Source organism: Camelus ferus, chromosome 1, assembly GCF_009834535.1.
Source record: "Camelus ferus isolate YT-003-E chromosome 1, BCGSAC_Cfer_1.0, whole genome shotgun sequence".
NCBI lineage: Eukaryota > Metazoa > Chordata > Mammalia > Artiodactyla > Camelidae > Camelus > Camelus ferus.
In genome coordinates, this window is record NC_045696.1 from 80,409,847 (window position 1) to 80,428,608 (window position 18,762).

At 39.5% G+C, this 18,762-nt stretch overlaps 1 protein-coding gene across 4 annotated transcripts in view; it reads right to left on the minus strand.

The window, feature by feature from the left end:
• The window catches only part of FNDC3B (fibronectin type III domain containing 3B), a 295,396-nt gene that overhangs the window by 67,898 nt on the left and 208,736 nt on the right, over positions 1 to 18,762 (minus strand). For all 4 annotated transcript variants that reach the window (XM_032484331.1, XM_032484312.1, XM_032484336.1 and 1 more), the window contains 4 exons: positions 18,465 to 18,616; positions 14,288 to 14,347; positions 6,274 to 6,412; positions 3,192 to 3,245 (listed from right to left, as the gene is read on the minus strand). In XM_032484331.1, coding sequence (XP_032340222.1) covers positions 3,192 to 3,245; positions 6,274 to 6,412; positions 14,288 to 14,347; positions 18,465 to 18,616 — 405 coding nt within the window. The remainder of the gene's footprint in view (positions 1 to 3,191; positions 3,246 to 6,273; positions 6,413 to 14,287; positions 14,348 to 18,464; positions 18,617 to 18,762) is intronic.

Sequence of the window (18,762 nt, forward strand, 5' to 3'; positions counted from 1 at the left end):
ACTTGTAAATTAGGATGTACACATGCGGTGGGATACGTTGTGATCAGAAAGAAATTAAAATGTAGTAACGACTCATCCAGTAGTCAAGCAGGAAACTGCCTTAAAAATGACCTTCTGCTTTTCTGACGTGGGGTCTCCCGAAGGACATGGTGGCTAAAGATCTACAAAAATGCAGGGCCAGTCTTCAGGCCCCAAAGTTCTAAGCACTGCAACTCAACCAAGTCACCACAACAAGGGGATGTGGCCAGGAAAGGACACACCTTTCCAAGTTATGAAAACTGATCTATTTCAGGGGAAAACTGAAACTGACGGCCAGAGCTGAAAAGCCAGGGACACCTGTGTGTTCCATTTTTAGGCTTGTGACCATCTCACAGTCACAGTTACTTCCTAAGCTGACTGAAACATTAAGGGATTGGCCAGGCGCAATTATTAATGGAGAAAAGTAGGCATCTAACACTTCTGCAGAACTATCAGTGAGCAATTTCCAAGTGAACTCTGACAACAGTGACGTGAACGAATGACAATGAACCTAGGAGAGAGGATGTATCAGCCTCCCCCTGTGCTTCACACTTCTGCCTTCTGTTCCCTGTCAGAGACCAGCAAGCGGTCAGCTATTGATTAAGGCGGCTTTTCCCACGGTCAGCTCAGCCCAGCATTCCCCGTTGGGGCAGCAGTGAAGGTGGGCACTCACCGGCCTCTCTGCTGCTGCTCTTTCATTCACGAAAGTCTTTTTCTAGAGACTGGACAGAAGGACTTGATGCCCTGTGCTCTTACCTTACTAACACCTTCAGAATTTTACACTAATTGTGTTATCGGAATGGTGACTAAGAATTGAGCAAAAGAATGAAGTGTTCTGGGAACTCTAGCCAGTACTGCTATACTATAATAAAAGTACAGGGACACCCAGACATTAGTGGTGGCATGTACGTGGATGGGGCCACCGCACCCCAAGCCGTGTTTCTTCGACCGGGTGCCAGGGCAGAAACGGTGCAGGGTGCGATTCCTAAACACGAGCTTCTTCGAGACTGAGTAGCACCTGTTTCCCTCCCAAGCAGCGATGTGCACTTTTGTGAACCCTACTCTCCTCCTGCCTTTTAAGCTTGTTTCTACAACACTCTGGATGCCAGAGAGACCATAGGTTTCGGGGGAGGTGACTCCAGCCAAACCCCTCTCACTCTCCTGCCCCACCGTACTCCACGAGGGCCCAGGCTGCAAACAGACCTGGTACCAGGAGCACCTGGCTCCAGAAACCACCAGCAGAAGGTTTCAGAGGGACAGCCAGAGCCTCGTGTGCTCACACTTCCTGCAGGATTTCTTTATTCTCTTCTTTGAAGAATACTAAGCCACAGAATATAAAAGAATTCCTGTGTTGGCAAAAGGCCTACAGCAGGTGAGAGTCAATTAACCTGCAATCTCCGGGAAGGCTCACCAGAGCGGACACCAGCAGGAATTAGAAGGTAGGAGGGAATATAAAGAGGAAAGGGGAAGACAGAAGTGAGGACAAGGCTAGATGGAGGGAGAGCAAGGAGGAGAAAGGCAGGAGAAGGCCCAAAATAAACAACTTCACATTTGTGGTCACTAGGCCATCGTGGGTCCTATTGATTATAAATGGTCATCAGACATAGCTTCTCCATTTCATCTGAGGCTGCAGCATATTTCCTCCCAGCATCATGCCAGGACACTTTCAATTCAAATTCAAAGGGAAGGAGGCCAACAACTGAGTCACCAGTACCATTTCCTGCAGCACCTGGGTTTTCCTTGGAGGTTTCCCATTCGAGCACTCAACTTCTCTGACCTTACTTAACTTATGAGGCCACAGTCCAGGGCAGAGAAGCAGCAAAAAACACAGGATGGAAAAACGCACACGCACACACATGCACACACACACACACGCACACACACACACAGTGCTGTGAGAAGAAATGTGTAAGGAGAAAAGCCTCCTCTTTACTGGTAAACTATCTGGATATAAAACCTCAACCTCAAGGACCACAGGGGGTGGCTTTGCTTTCCAATCAAGCCACCTTAAAATGAAATCCACCTAATCTGTAAAATATACTGGTTAAGTCTGAGATTTCACCAATCTGTACACAGGAACTATTCACAAGGATCCCAAGAACAATAGATCATTGTTTTTGGTAACTTGGAACTCCTGCTGTTCAGATGTAACCCAGATGGGAAAATACGCTTCTGCAAAAAGTGATGAAGGGCCCCTTATTCATATCAAAATTTCATCATAAGAGTTTCACCCATTTTCATTTTACATTTGGTTTAAAATATATTTTTCCACACTTGGTAAGTCACTTGTTGCCTGTTTGTGTTCTGAATGTTTTAATGCCCCTAAATTTAAGTCACAAAGACTAGTTAACTTACGTTGCTTCCCAAATTCCACATTTCCTATTCTTAAAATCCTTTGTCCCTTTGCTCATTCACAGAATGACAGAAAGAAACAAAGGTAAATGAATGAACAGAGATAAGATTTACAAGAACAAATAGTATGGTTGCTTTTTAGAAGCGGATTTCTGCATCCATTGCTTCCTGCCTAAGATTCTGTGCAGTGTTGTCAAGGCCAGAAAAGCACTGGGTTACCAATCAGCAGAGAGCGGCCTTCAGGATAGGAGGAATTCACCATGGGTAACCACCCACCGCCTCTGGAGACAGACACAGCAAAGGGGGCACCCATTCCAGGATGGTCTGACAGGTAGGTGAGACCTCCAGGTGCTGCTCCATCTCCCACAAACAGTACTCAACAGTGCGACAACAGAGTTTACACGTGGCACTCAAAAAGAAGGAACAAATTAGGCTTCCCAAGCCACAGTGTGGTTTATGTTATCAAAACCATCTACACAGGCTGGCCCTGGGCAGTCCAGATAACAAAGCAGTCATTTCTTAATACTCATTAATGCCTGGCCAGATACTAGGGACTCCAAAATAGATAAGACCCTGTCACTGCTTTCAGGAGCATTTCTTGCAAAAAGCCATGTAAACATATTTTAATGCACAATTCACTAGACTACTTCAGTCCATTTTCTTTTCCCACAGTTAGTAACTTTTGGTTTTTAAATTTTTCTCTACTTACGTTCTTTTTTCCACGTGTTTAGCACATCTTAAAAAAAGAATAAAATGGCATTTGTTCAGCAATTTCATTTTTGAGAGGGGTTTTACATGGATGAATGTGAAAATGTGATTACCTCATCCCATTCTAAAAGGTAGTTGGTGATTTTTGAACCGTTGTCAATTGGTGCCTAAAAAATAAAATAAAATGAGATTAGTGGAAGCTGTTCACAGACAAAAGTTCTGAGCCATGCACTTGGTTCAAATACAGTGTCCATGCTAGTCCTGTGCTCTCCCCGCAGGGGCATAACTCCTGCATTTCTTTGGCCAAACATTATCAGAAACTAATTTTAATACAACTCAACTAGTAGAGAGAGCCTCCACTGTTAATAAGTCATACCCCACAAACAGCCAAGCCTGCCTTCCCCAGCACCTCTACCTTGAGACCCATGTGGTGCCCTACTTCCTCTGGGGATAAAACTTTTAAGAGGCATTTTAATTTCAAGAATAGAGAGAGAAAAAAGACAGCAGAGAAACTGCGTCACTGCCTGCAGTGCCTGGGGTCTGATGGAGTAAAGCTGACCCAGCTAGGTTCAGAGTCCAGAGTTCAGATTCTTTGTAACTTCTCCCCTACAGGTTTTATTTTTTTAAGTGCTTAACATTAGAAAGCCTTCTGTGGCATTATGATTCCCCATTTTTTTTTTTTAATGAGGAAAAAATGGGATCTCCTAGAGAGATTACCAGGGGCAGTCAGCCCTTTGCCTGTTAGTAAAAAGAAATTTCATCATTTGTTTTCCTCTTAAAAGCACAGTGAGATCTGCTTCACTGAGAAAACAGGCTTTGGACAATGGGAAAGGGAGTAAAGAACTGGAGAAAAGAGTGCTGAGGGTCAGGCCTGCCAGAAGGGGGTGCTACAGCAGGGTCCCTCTCAGCACTAACGCCATGTCTCCCAAGTACAAAGGCATCCGGGCCTGGCTCCCCCAGGAGAGAGCCAGAGCCCACAGACTGTGACGACCTGCCGCCCGCAGAAGGCAGCCGGGTCACCAGAGCTACAAGGAGGCCCAGCTCGGCTGTTTGTCACACTTAACATCAGTGTTTAATTTCTTATTCCAAGAATGGATGGGTGTGATAAGGAAATGGGAGAATTTGTATAAATCACTTCCTCAACTGCCCGGTCTCATAGGAAGCGCTCCGCGAACGGTAGCTGTTGCTTTGTTACTGTTAATAGTAAAACATCATTGGGCCTCAGTAAACATTAATTAATAAAGCAATGCCTTGCTCTCATCTTTCCTTCCTTCTCCTTCTTTCTTCTGAGTCATATAATCGTGGAGTCCTGACCCCTGATTTCAGGTGAGTGCTCTATGTTCTACTAAACTGTAATTTTAGGCTTTTGTCGGCTCAGTTTGGGAGACAGGATAGGGATACATTTAAAGTTGTAGATAATGAACAAAAATCAAAGTTTCAGCTTGAGAATCCATTTCTAGGTTAAGAAGTACATTTATGATGCTCACAAATCTCTCAGTGACGTCCTGCCCCACCACCGAGTCCCTGATTCCTTGAGGGTGGGGACACAGACCCTGGTGTTTGCATTGCCCCAGGCTCCGGCGCTGACTAACAAGGTAACGATAGAGGACCCTGAGCTCTCTGTGTCTTGGTGGCCTCAAGGGTAGGTGGGCAGCCAGAGTGTGGTCCCCCTGTCCCTGCGCTCCCAGCTGGAACACTGTGATCAGGAAATCTGTTCTAAGGACAAGAAACTGAACTGAATCCAGAACTTTCAAGTTTGCACATAACCAAATGGAACAATACTGTGTTTCCAAGCTACAATTAAATAGAGGGAGAAAGAAAATGTGAAATATTTTCCTCCTAATAAGAGCACTTTTTCTTGAAGTTGCTGGTCTGCCTGAGACCTGAACTTCATCCAGGTTTTAAGCAGAGTGTGTATCAGTGATTCCCAACTTTAGGTTTAGTAAGATCCTGGGGTCCCTCTGATTAACTTAAAGAAGATTTCTTATATTTTCCAAATAAAATGGACTTTAATTCTTTCCTTAAAATATATTTACATATGTATATGTGTAAATATAGAACCTATTTTAAAATGGATGTTATATGCTCCAAAGACTTAAACAATGATAACCAGTTGGGTGTTAAAACTCTGAAAAGGTGGGGAATCACTGACCTGGATTATCCCTGGAAGCCAGGAAGGAAAATAAAATAGTTCAGATTCTAAGCCAGTTTAAACTTTGCCTTTGTCCAAATAACACACTCACTGTTGGCCATTGGCTACGAGAGGGGCCTACCGAAGCCCATGATTTGCTGCTAACCACTGTTCTCAGCGGCTTTTACCCACCCCCAAGACAAATCGGACTCTCTGCTCTGGGAACAAAAGGACAAAAGATTTCTTCACCAATAACGTCGATCTCCCTAGCCATCATATTTCTTTTGTACATTAGTATTCTCCCCAAGTATCACACATCTTTATTACCTCTCTCTCTACAAATTTAACATTTTAAGCTACATTTTAAAGTATAAATATATAGAAATACTTACTGCACTGATTGATAATGTAATTTACCATTTTCTTACAAACACACAACTATGACTGATAAGCTAATGCTACACTTTAAGGACCTCTCTTTGGGAAGAGTTATTTGTAGCCAAAAAGTTGAGTTCCATGAAAACTACTACATAATTGAGATGTTAAAATATAACTGGTAATCCTAACTGATCTAAGGCCTAATTAGTAAAAATTAATGAAGTCTTAATGTAGTTTAGAACACTAAACATTCTAGGCAGTTTTAAATATTAAACATTTCTGAGTCACCACTGAAAGAAGCCAATGGAGCCATAAAGCTACTTTAAATCTTTCTTCACAAAAACTTTTTACTCAAGTCCTCAAATGTTTGTTGAAGTGAATTAAACTATTAGAGAGTGATGAAATGTAAATATCTTAAGTACTTATATCACTTAGAAAGTACTGCTCATGATCCTAAGAGATTTACCAAATCCCCCTGCAAAGAAAGCTAAAACTTGATTTTGCAGTTTCCCCTCCCACCCCTTTGCCCAATTTTTATAGAGATGGTAACTTTTGACATCATTACAATTTGTTTCACATAGTCACTATGTAGAAAACCAAACACTATCACCAAGTTGGAACAGTGCCAGATAAATGTTTCCAATGGCTACAGACTCAGAGGACTCCCGACACTTTGCGCTACCCACCTTCCACTGCAAGGTTAGGGAGCTTTTGCTCCTGTGTGCCAGCTTAGGTGGGAAGGGGCACTCGGGCGCACAGCTGTGGGTGGTGAAGCTCACTGGCTCAGAGCAGGATCCCTTTACGGAATTGTACATAGCATATACCCTGAAAACAGACAGACAAACACAGTCAGTGGCAGTGGCCCATCACGGAAGACCAGGGTGTTTATCTCAGCTTTGCCCCAGGGTTTTCCACAGAGGAACAGAACTTCTTACACAGTACACACCATGACCCTTGTTCCTATCTACTGGTCTTGTCCTGACCTGACTATGGTCAGCATTTCCAGGGGAAAACCAGACTAACAGGCAATGTGCCTCTCTCCTACTAATTCTCAGAAACACCCAGCCCCATTTAAGACAGGGAGAGACTACTGACTGGAAAAGAATATGCTAAATAAGAAAATGTCCTGTATCCCCCAAATGGTCTCCAAATGTACTTTCTAAAAACCATGAGGCCACTCTCTGGTTGACTTTGTCTGGAAAGAGGCTCGAAGTAGTTAGAGGTTGGGTGAAAGGAGACACGAAGCAGTGGTAAGAGTCTACAAACTGGAGAGAGAGGTAGGAGTACAAACCACAGGTGAGATATCACCTCTGAACTGTTCGTAACACTGCAGATATTTAGGTAGAAATGAGGACATTTCACACACAGAAACATGCTATCTACTGCCAAATGCATCTCTCTAATTCAATAAAAACACTGTTCAGGTACAGTTTATCCATGTGAGCATCTAACTCTTGCACCTGGAGCCAAGATTAAAGATGTGTGTTGTGCACATTAAAATACCTGGCTCAATACTGAACATATGGGCCTGATTTCTCTAGAGAAGCTGTGAAGAAAAAGCATATAACATGCTATTAGAAAATCACTCCTTTCAAATAGCATAAAATAGGATTATGTTGATTTTTTTATCATCTTCCTTTCTACTTTTCCATTTTTTAAATATTGGGCATTAAAAAAATAACTTGAAAACATCCTCTTTCAAAAAGACAACAAAGAAACCTTTGCTGCCTAAAAAGATAAAAGGATTAAGCTATTCAGAATTGGTAAATATATCAAGTTCTTAATTCTTAACCCTTTATGAGGTGCCATTAAAGACACAACACTCAGACTACACAGGTAAAGTAAATTTCCCAAAGCTACACAGCTAGAAAGTTGGATCAACTGTATTCAGTCATAGAAATCTGTTATCCTGTATTCCCTCCTGTCCTTACTCATCCTGTAATTATATTTCTTTAAGTACCCACGATCCATTTCCCCTCACTCTGCCCAATGAATAAGTAGCAGCTAAAGATAACATGGAAAACCTAACTAGGGGTGTAATTTTTAAGGTCCTTTCTCCTCAAAGTCCATCACAAAAAATTTACAGAGATCATTCAAGTCAAAAGTTCTAACAGACATGCCTACCTTCCATTCTAAAAGGTAAAACACATATTTACTGGCTATTTGACTTATTTGCCTGACGGGAGGACACCATGACATTTGATCCATTTGATCCAAACAAAAGATGCTTATCGACAGGATGCTCTTCACCCAACCTGATGAAAGAAATTCTGCTTTTTGCATTCACTATAAGTAGGCACACGATAATATAAAACTGAATGCTAGATTTGGCAAGACCATTTCCATGCATCAGGACAGGCTCACTGAGAGTAAGTTACTTAAAATGAGTCATAGAACATTCCAGACATAGGCAAGGTTCCAGCCTGAACTTTAGCAGATCAGTTGAATTCTCCAACCGAAGGCTCATGGATTGCATCTGGCCCTAAATGTACATGTGTGGGGGAGGAACACATGTTTTACAATATTACAGCCACCAATGAATTAAAGGACACAGGCAATTATTAACAAAAAAGAGACAAGCAGATATTTTGCACTCCTAATGAGAGAAAAATTGAACCTGTATCTGATTAAACGTCTTCACTGCTGTATGGGAAACACAGAGAGAACACTATTAAGCAACACTACAGGGATGCAATCAGCCTAATTCACAATGTGGAAAATTCTACAGGACAAAAAGAAAATTTATTACAACAAATAAATTGCAGGAAGAGGGGAAAAAAAAAAAGAAGAGAGAGAGAGAGAGAAAGATGGAGAGAAAACCTACAGATTAAAAGAAATTTAAGAGCTATCAGCCAAACACAATATTCCAGACCATGTTTGAATTCCAATTACAACAAACTGAAAAACAAAACCTTCATTTTTAAGACAACTGGGGAAATGGGGACAGTCTCTGGATTTTAAAGACATTAAAGAATTTATCAGTTTTATTTTGGATGGGCACAGGGTATGCGATGATGGTAATGTGGTTCACAGGTAAAGTAATACCATGTCTGGACTTTGCTGCAAAATAACTGCTGGAGGAGAGAAAAGGTGAGCGCAACAAGGAAATAGAACAATGGCTGGTAGGCAGATGAGAGTTCATTAAATTACTGTCCACTTTTGATTGTAACTGAAATCTTGGGAAGTAAAAAGTTAAAAATTAAGCCAATATTGAACAAAATCCTTGAGATCTCTCATTTTAAAAAATGAACCTCTCTGGCTTCTCTTAAGAACTAGAAGTCCTAGCAACACTGAACTGCATTCCTACATGACAGCAACCTGATGAAGCTGAGAGCAACGCCCCCTTTAGCCCCCTTAGTCGGGGCTGTTCAGTGCAGGGTCCCTAGCACTCTGTGACTGTCTCCCGGCTCTGGGAATGCTTTGCAGCTGCCTTTATCCAATCCTTTTTATCCATTTGCGTTCCCAGTAGGCATCTCATTTTGCAGTCACTAGGTATTTGCTTACAAATTCAGACTGTAGTAAAACAGATAGACCAGGTCCTAAATATTCACAACAGTCAGCACTGAAAACCAATGCGGGTAACACAACAGGGGAAAGGAGGCAGGGGAAGGTCTGCAGAGTACTTGCAGACCGGACCACAGCTAGTTATCTGGGGAGTCTGGACTCAGTCAAGTTGGTTCTTTCTTTTTAATGAGATTCTTGGAGTCACAAATCCATACTTAGGCTAGAGAAACATGAGTGAAGGAGGCTTCTGATAGCCAGGTCAGGGGGATGACAGTAGGAATAAAAGGACCTGATGGCAGAAGCAAAAATTTGAGGTAGCTGAAGATGGGACAGTTGTATGGGCCACAAGGAGTTATTACTCCTGTGTTTAAACTCAAAGAATGTTATTTTGTCTAAATTAGGAGTCGGTGCTCTGTACTCATAAAAGTCTGTTCCAAAGGCAACGAGAGCCATTTTATATGGCAATATAAATGCACTGCACACAGTATCTAAAACCTGATCATCTAAGTACCCCATGATTACATCTGTCTATTAAAACTGTTCAGTAAACAGACAGCAAGTAGTTGTAATAACAACCAGTTTCATGTTTGTCAATCTGTTTTCACCAGTAACTTTTACAGAAAAGTAGTCTCTGGAAACGACCTTACACATTCAAGAATGTTGCAATAATATTTCTCACATGATGCTGATGTGTCTTCTCCAAATACTATCATGTGACAGGAGGATCTGTGGAACAGGGGCGGTTTCCTAGGTTAAACATGTCAGCCAACAATTCAGTTCCTTTAGCACTTATCCCAGCAAAGAAGAACACATTTTTCTAAGATATAATTAATCTTGTGTTGGGTTTTCACATTTGTTTCAGTTTAAATACTGACTAAATGCTTATGAAACAGGTGCTCCAGGAATTTCAGAAATCTGCCTCCAACTTCCTCCAGCACATCTGTAACATACTAGGAGCCACAGTTTTTAGTCAATAACACCTATTTCATAACTGTGCACTGAGCTGGTCAACCTCATATTTTTGGAAATATTTCATCACATAATTTTTCTGGGAAATGTTATTACATGATATCATCTCTGGGTGACTTCTTTGCCAGACTGTTTATGCCAATGACTGGAAAACAGCCTGAAATTTTGTCATGAAATTGTTATCCATTCTGTCACTCAAATTTCTGATTATCCTATCATTGATAAAAATATGTATTCTTGACTGCCACAGTAAAATGATACTCAATGTCAGTTTTAACTACAAAACTACCAATTAAAAGACATATGCTATTCTTTGTGTATAAGTAAATGAATACATATAAATGTTTGTTAAGTTACATACTTATGCGTAAGTATTATAAAATATAATGCTATTTATTTATGTGTGTATATTATATGTATGTATTAGACCTTTCTTTCTCATTCTTCTCTCCCTTCCTCAACAAACACACAAATAATTTCTCTCTCTCTCACGCACACTACCCCACCCCCTGCAGATTTGGTGGCTTTATACAACATGTAACACAATGCCTTATATGGAAGCACTGAATAAATACACTTTGACAATTAAAAATTGATTTCTTTTAAACATTCAACTAACATTAAACCAAAAAAAGCAATTTGTATGAGAACTGACTAATACAAAAGTGATGACTTCAATAAAAATCTAACCCAAGACCCAACAACTAAATTTTTCAAATCAACATAATAGAGGAATATCTTTTCCCCAATCACCAGGATTAAAAAAAAAAAAGGTTGAATAGATGTGGAGCAATGACACACAAAAATTCATAGCAAAAGGTGAGAAAGGAAAAAAAAATCTTTTAAACCTGAAATGTCTTAGGATACAATTTCCAATGTGGAATTTGGCTTAAATGGTACGGCAAATGCGAGACCCACAGCACCGTCTCAAGGACGTCACTGGTCTCTTCACATGGTGTTCTCAGTAACAGTGAGGAGACAGCAAGGAGAAGTCGAGAGTGATCCCTGCCTAGGAAGTGATGACAAGCACCATAGTCCAACGACACAACCCCATGACTGAGACTGCTACTTCAAAAGCTGGTTTGTGTGTCTGACTGGTGAACTCAGACAGCACTCACTGACACGAGGGAGGGAGAGCAGAAAAGGAGAGAAAGCATTCTACACAGATGCCGAGCAATCAGTGGGAAGGGGATGGGATCAGAGGAGCAAAGTCAGAATCGACGAGGAAGGAGCCCTTAGGTGAGACTTCAGTGCCTGATGTGAGAAACAACCTTTTCACTCTGCTGCACAGTGACTGGAACAGGCCTTCCGCAGGCCTTTGTCCACATGTGCACTATTATGAACGGGAAGGAGAATACAGCCTGCTTGGCGCTGCTAAAAGAAACATCTCTGTTCTCATCATTGGCTCTCCAGACTTCCAGCAGGGCGACACTTTCTGAATCGGTGATGCACAAATCAATAAAAGTGGCAATGAACATAACTGCTCATTTTGCAACTGTACAGTAATGGAATTCTTTCATAACTTCTGTTAGGGGATTTAGTGAGGAAATATTTCCACACAGTCTTTTGAGGCCTTATACGTGACTGTTAAACTTAAAATTATGTTTGAGGCTACTGTGTTGATAAAAGCTTACATTCCTGGAACTAAGACTTTGAGAATGTTAACTCAATTGCATCATAAAAAGAGATTTTGCTGCTTTTTTTCAGTGCTAATTGTGATATATGTTTATCTCAATAAAACAGTGAGTGACATGGTCAAACTATACACAGGTTCAAAGAACCTGTAGTGTGAAGTTGTTTCTATTTTTAGAGTGTGGGAAAACTGCAACAACTTTAGAAAAACAAAACAAATAAAAACAACATTTTTAACTTTACAGGTTTATAGCACATTTGCACATATATTTCATCTGCTCTCACACCATTTTCCTGAGCCTAGTATCATTATTACCCTCATTTTATGAATGAGAAAATAAGGCCATTGAAGTTTATATGTCTTGCCCAATCACACACCCTCAGTAAGTGACTGAACCGTTAACTCCCAATTCCAAGCTTTGTCCAACAGATTATCATGCTGCCTCGCCAAAGCAAATTAAGGCAGAGGAACTTAAAATTAAGTAGGGGTTGGAAGTGTTAAAAAGTCTTCTCTAGATTGAAAAATAAATGATCTACATGGATTATGGACTAGGCAGGGCAAAGAGTCTATATTTTGGATTGTAGACATTTTTCTTAGGAAAGGAATATTTTAAAATACTAAGATCATGACCAAAGAGGGGAAGAATTTTCTTTCTCTCTGGCCAGCAGAGAGCTAGACCAAGTAACAGCTGGTGGTGCCTTAGGCTGCATGTGTGTGGTGTCACGTACGTGTCAAATGTGTCACAAGTGTGGGACCCCAGATGTGTTAGGAGGAAGTCCGGATGCAAGGCCTTCAGATGCTCCTCATACTGTTTCTTTTGGGGAACTCATTATTACTCCTTTTGTCTGCCCAGAGTTCAAGGTGTTCTTAAGACATGGCAGTAAAAGACTTAACGAGCAAGTATTCTAAAATTTACCCTTTCTAAGAGGGGTTAAAAAGAAACTAAGGGAAACAGACAAGATAGTAAATAAAGGGCAGACTGTGACATTTATGTTTCTTTAACAAGATAGTGTCAGTTCATGAATGAACAGCAAATTAATAATGTAAACCTTAAGCAAAGCAATGACAATGAACTGCTAAAAGACAGAGGGAAAAAAAGAAACATGTTAACAATGTCTAATGGAGAACACTGACACGACTCCCTATATGGTGTTAACACTTTCTGGTTTGTTGTTCAATCAACCATTTGAAAGAATGGTTAAACTATTCCTATTATCATCTCAGCTTCATAAATTATACAAATCTTTTTGTTTGTACAGACGGTGTGAAAAGTTCAATACGTTAGGGCTGAAGCTAACTTTAAATCCAAAAGTTTTGATTTAAAGAGGAAAACATGATTGCAATAGAGATCATCTAAACAATACAATAGCTAAGCAGATGTACATTTTATGACTGAATATAAAAAACCTTGCTCTTTTATGTATGCTTTAAATGCGGTTTTAAACACTTACGCAGCTAATAAGGTATTATAACCTGAACACACCCCTACTTCCCCTATCTTTGTTCCCAAGAATCTTGCGGCACAGATTCTATGTGATTGACCAAAGTTAAAACAGTTAATTCATGGCAGAACCAGACTGAACTCAAGCCTCCTGGTAATTAACATATGCTCTTCCTACTGGACTACCCTCCCTCTACTCCACCACAGAGCAACATGTGGTGTGAATTATCCTTTGGAAATTACAATAAAGGATGTGTGCTTGATGCCTGCAATTTTATTACACAATGTTGATATACACACAGATAATTAAAGAAAGGAGATTTTGTTGTTGTGCATCCTAGTAGACAAAATTAGAATGTTTGGTCAAATTTAAAAAGTAAAATTTTAAATTAAAACTTAAAAAAATATTAAGAATCACATTCAGATGAAGAAATCTGCCTATTTGCAAATGGATATACAAATGGATCTTTGAATAAACAGATGAGCTCTGTAACAATTCAGATAATACTTTCCCCCTCACAGGTCTGCGGCTGGCTCGGTTTCTTCCTAAGATCAGCTAGCCCTGCCTTCCAGAGCAGTCACAGGAGAGATTCCAGAAAAATCACAGTAGAGATTTCAGACTACATATCAGACTATACAAGTTTTTTTGCTTTTTGGCAAACTGGGTTAGTTCTTGTTAGTGATAATTTTGATATTTGCATTACTTGTTTTATTTCAAAATGTATTGTCTTTTAAGGTCCAAAGGTGTTCTTTAAACATGGGAAGGGTTTCATTTAGTTATCTGGGCTGAACATGCATGTATGGTCTACAATAAAACAACTGGTATATCTATGGTAAAAATTCTTTTATAAAAAAATATCATATATTAAACCACACACTCCAATAGATCATAGAAGACTATGTAAAATAAAAATTACTTCTTAAAAGTAATTTTTAAAATTCTGTCCAGGGTATCATCTACTTTTCCATTTCTGGAAGTACTTGTGTGGACCCCCAATCTCTATCAGGACACTTAGGAATGGCCAATGAGCAAAGGTACTGCAACTCTTTGTTAGGCAAGTGCTGTTAACCAAACAGGTTTAAAAAGGTGGACATGATTTACTTTAGAAATCTGAATTCTTCAATACTATTCAGCTCTTATATCCTAACTCACCTCACATGATAATCGGTTGCTGGTCTAAGATCTTTCAGGTTACATTCTAATTCTTCTCCACTGTAAAGAAAAATCATTTATTAGTTAATGATATCAGTTTCAAAAATACAACAGGTTTTGGATTTGAGTCTCATAGTCATGTACCAACAATGATTCAAGAATTATTATGTCTGATTCCACCATAAGCCAGAAATAAACTTTCCCATTTGACAGCTTTTTTCTGGACTAGAAAATTAGATTCCTTTAAATGATGTCATTCTAGATTTGAAAAATGGCAAGGTTAACTTAGTAATAAAAGTGCAAAAGATCTTATCATTTCTTCATAGTAACATCACAAAAATAATTAAGTAAATAAGCAAGCAAATTGAACAGATATACAGATAAACATAAGTATAAATAATAGTACCAGCTCTCAGCTGAAGGTGGCTCTCATGGCTTATCATGGCAGGAACCCCAAATGCTTTAACTTCTCAACTCTTGAAGAAATTTCAGTCTGCTTCCCTAACATATCAATACTAATAAATAGCTCTCCTATACAAAATAAAACCATTTATCTGACCACAAGTTACAACAGAACCTCGACTTAATCATGAGAAAACAATCAACACAAAATAAGGAATGCTCCCATTAAAACTCTTTTAAAAGGTGAGGGGGATGTGTGTGGGCATAACTGCATTCTACTCAGACATAAAAAAGAATGAAATTCTGTCATTTGCAACAACATGGATGAACCTGGAGGTTATTATGCTTAGTGAAAAAAGTTAGAAAAAGACAAACACTGCATGTTATCACTTATATGCGGAATCTGAAAAATAAAACAAACAAATAGAACAGAACAGAAATAGGCTCACAGATACAGAGAACCAACTGATGGTTGAATGGGGTGAGTAGAGTGGGGAGGGGCAAGAGAGGGGTAGGGGATTAAGAAGTACAAACTACTACTATGTACAAAATGAATAAGCTCCAAGGATATATTGTTCAGCACAATGAATATAGCAGACACTTTTCCAATAACTTTAAATGGAGGACAATCTATAAAAATTTTGAATCAGTTGTACACTTGAAACTAATACTGTAAGTCAACTATTCCTCAGCTAAAAAATCACTATGGAACTAACAACACTGTATGTCAACTATATTTCAAATAAGTAAGTAAATTTTTTTTCAGTCAATTCAATGGATAATTCTTAAACATGATTTAATCAAGCGAGGCCACCAAACACTGTTGCTTCCCACTGTGCTGGAAGAGGAAGTGTACAGAACCACCTTGAAGTATTCCTTCCACAGCTGTTAAGTCTGAACCTGACTAAGCTCTAGAGCTAACTACCAACTTATAGGAAATATGGGGGAGGGAAGATCAAGTTAAAGGACACCATAAATTCAGAATGCAAGAAAGTGATCTATTTTTTGCAAATGGTCAAGAATTTTTATAAAGGTGGGAGATTCACTTGAAACTAATATTGCATGTCAACGATACTTCAATAAAAAAACCTTTAAATTAAATAAATAAAAAAATAATAAAGTGGCTATACCATTTCACACATACAAAAAAAAATGGAGAAGGGGACTATTCAAGATTAAAATAGATTTATGAGACATAACAAACCCATGCAATGAGTGGGGCTAGTTTGGATTCTAATAAGAACAAACCAATTTTAAAAACATATTTTAGAGACAATTGAGGAAATCTGAATACAGCGTAGATATTAAATGATGCCAGATATTATTGTTAAGTTTTTCTAGATATTAATGACATTATAGTTAAGTGAAAAAAAAAATCTATGTTGATCCATATTGAACTATGTAGGAGTACCCTGGTGTGTGATCTGTGAATTGCTACCAAATGCTTCAGTAATAACAATAACAATAACAATAACAATAATAATAATAATACAGGAGGGATATGGATTGTGACAAAATCTTGATAATTGTTAACTATGAGTGATGGCTGTATCTGGGGATTGATTGTACTGTTTTCTCTACTTTTCTGTATGCTTGAAATTTAGTCACAATTTTTAAAAAATTTAAACTTACTGCCCTGCTAGTAATATGTAAAGTAATATTTCTGTTTTGAAAAGTATCTATAGATGTGAGTTTTCTTTATTAAAGAGGAAGATGGAAAAAAATAGTCAGCTCATAAAAGACAATGAAATACCATGAAATGTTCCAAATTAAAGAAGGCTGCTGAGACATGACAACTAACTGAAGTATCTGGCCTTAGAACGGATTCTGTCCTAGAGGGGAAGAAGAATGCTCCAGCAGACATTACTTAATCAACTGACAAAACTGGAACACGGACGATGGGCTAGATAAAAGTATGGTACTGATGCAAAGTCTGCACTGCAGCTATTTAAGAAAATGTCTTAGGAAACATACTGAAGTATTTAGTAGTACAGGACCATGATATATAAAATTAATATGAAAAACTATAGATTAAGAGGGGAGCTAACGGGAGGGAAAGTCAAATAGTAAAGTGAATAGGGTCAAAAGTTAGAAACAGGTAAACCTAGGTGAAGGATATTCACATATTCCTTGATTGCTATTTTTGCAACATAAGTTCAAAATTATTCAAATAAAAATACTTTTTTAAAGTTGCAACCTGGTGGCCAACGTCCACACCTTGCCTGCAGCTCTGCTGTTTGACCTGCACTATGAAGTGTTTTTGAATTTGCTGACTTAGTTTTAACATTAGGCAAGTTTACTATCAATTCAGATTTTCAGCATTTCCTTTAAAACAATCCAAAGAACCAGCAAATCTAGGCCAACATTCCCTATGCAACAACCTGTTTGAGGTGAGTGGTGGCTGCTGCCGCCAGATGAACACAGGAGTGCTCCTGTTCTCCTCATTCCCAACCTTCCTCCTGTCTCACTTCTGTCACCTGCCTGTCCCTCTGAGCACTTGGGACTCTAGCTCCTGCTGCCACTGATCCTCGTGCACTGATAGAATGTAACTGGTTTAGAATGTAACTGGTTTGCAGGGGCTGGGGGAAATGGTGCTCTATATTTTGTTAAGGTCATGACCCATTCTGACCCCAGTGGTTGTGAGGCAGAATACGGGGTTAGGACTATATTATGAGTGCAGTGGAGAAGCACCCAGTGTTCTCACAGGGGAGTCACATGGTCCGACTTATGTTTCTGTAGCGTGGAGGCTGGAGGGCGGGAGAGCACGAGTAGATGCTAGAGGAGCCTGAGGAGCTTCCTGCAAGAGTCCAGTCCAGCAGAAGCCCGATGGCAGTGACAGGAGGAGAGAGTGGATAAAGAGCTTCCCTCCCTCCCTCTTTCTCCCTTTTCTGTGACCAGAAGAAAAGTCCCTGGAGCAAGTTGAAAATTAGGTAAAGGGCTTGGGAGATGCAGGGTCTGCAGCACCGACGCAGCAGAGAGCCAGGAGAGAAAACCAGCCTCTCCGGCGGCGGAGGAAGGGGTGGGATCTGTGTGTCCGAGTTACGCTGTTCCTGGGGCCAGTCCCAGAGACGTCAAACAAGTAGTTAAAACAAGACCAGCCCTTCTGATTTCCTGCCCTACAAACCTGAGCAGTGCCCAGCAATCACAAAAGAAAAAAGACTTGACCTCAAAAACTTTTATCACATTTAGAACAGGGCTATAAATCATTTGACTGGTTAATATCTGGGAGTCCACAAAGCAGAAGGGGTTAATCCCTTACTCTGTGTGCTAAACTTTTGACCATTTAAGAAAGTCTCAGAATGAAATGATTTAAAGTAATCTTTACTACAGACTGAGAAAACTAGTGTGGAGGATAAGTCGGAGGGTGAAATGGAAATCATCTGAAAGAATTAAAAAAAAACAAATCTAGAGAAAGGTCTGGGCCTAAAAAAAGATAATCAAATGAGTGCATGATATGAGTAAAAACTAAAAGTCACACTCACTTTTTGCCCTGACAATATTAATGGAAAACTTTCTCTGGTACCACATTGGCAAGCTAACATAAATCAAGTGGCATATTTGACCAACACCAAGTAGCTCTATAAAAGTCATTTCTGATTAGCAATTACTCTGAACAAAATTAACCATTGACATTATAATTACCACTAATTATTAAAAAGAACTACTTAAAGGACAATTTGCAAAGCCAGTAAATTTTTCCTTTGCTTTCATTCTCCTTAATAACACCAATTTCACTGTTTAGCAGCTGAGAAACACACATGGAAATATACTCTACCTGTAAATTATCTTGTATTTTCCATCTCGTCCTTTGTCTGATAAGGCAACCTCGTAACTGTAGGGGAAGGAAAGACCACTGTGGGATCCACATGAAAGTCCAACAGGGGGAGCCCAGGACAAAACAACTGTTCTTGCCTGAATATTAGAAACCTGAGAAGAAAAGCAAGAGACAAAAGTATTCAAATCCATTTCACATGGATCAGACACTTCACTTCTCCCCCAGAACATTTTGTGATTATTAGCAGTGGCATAAAAATAGGTCGGAGTTAACTCAAGATAAACCATTTTATTTTAAT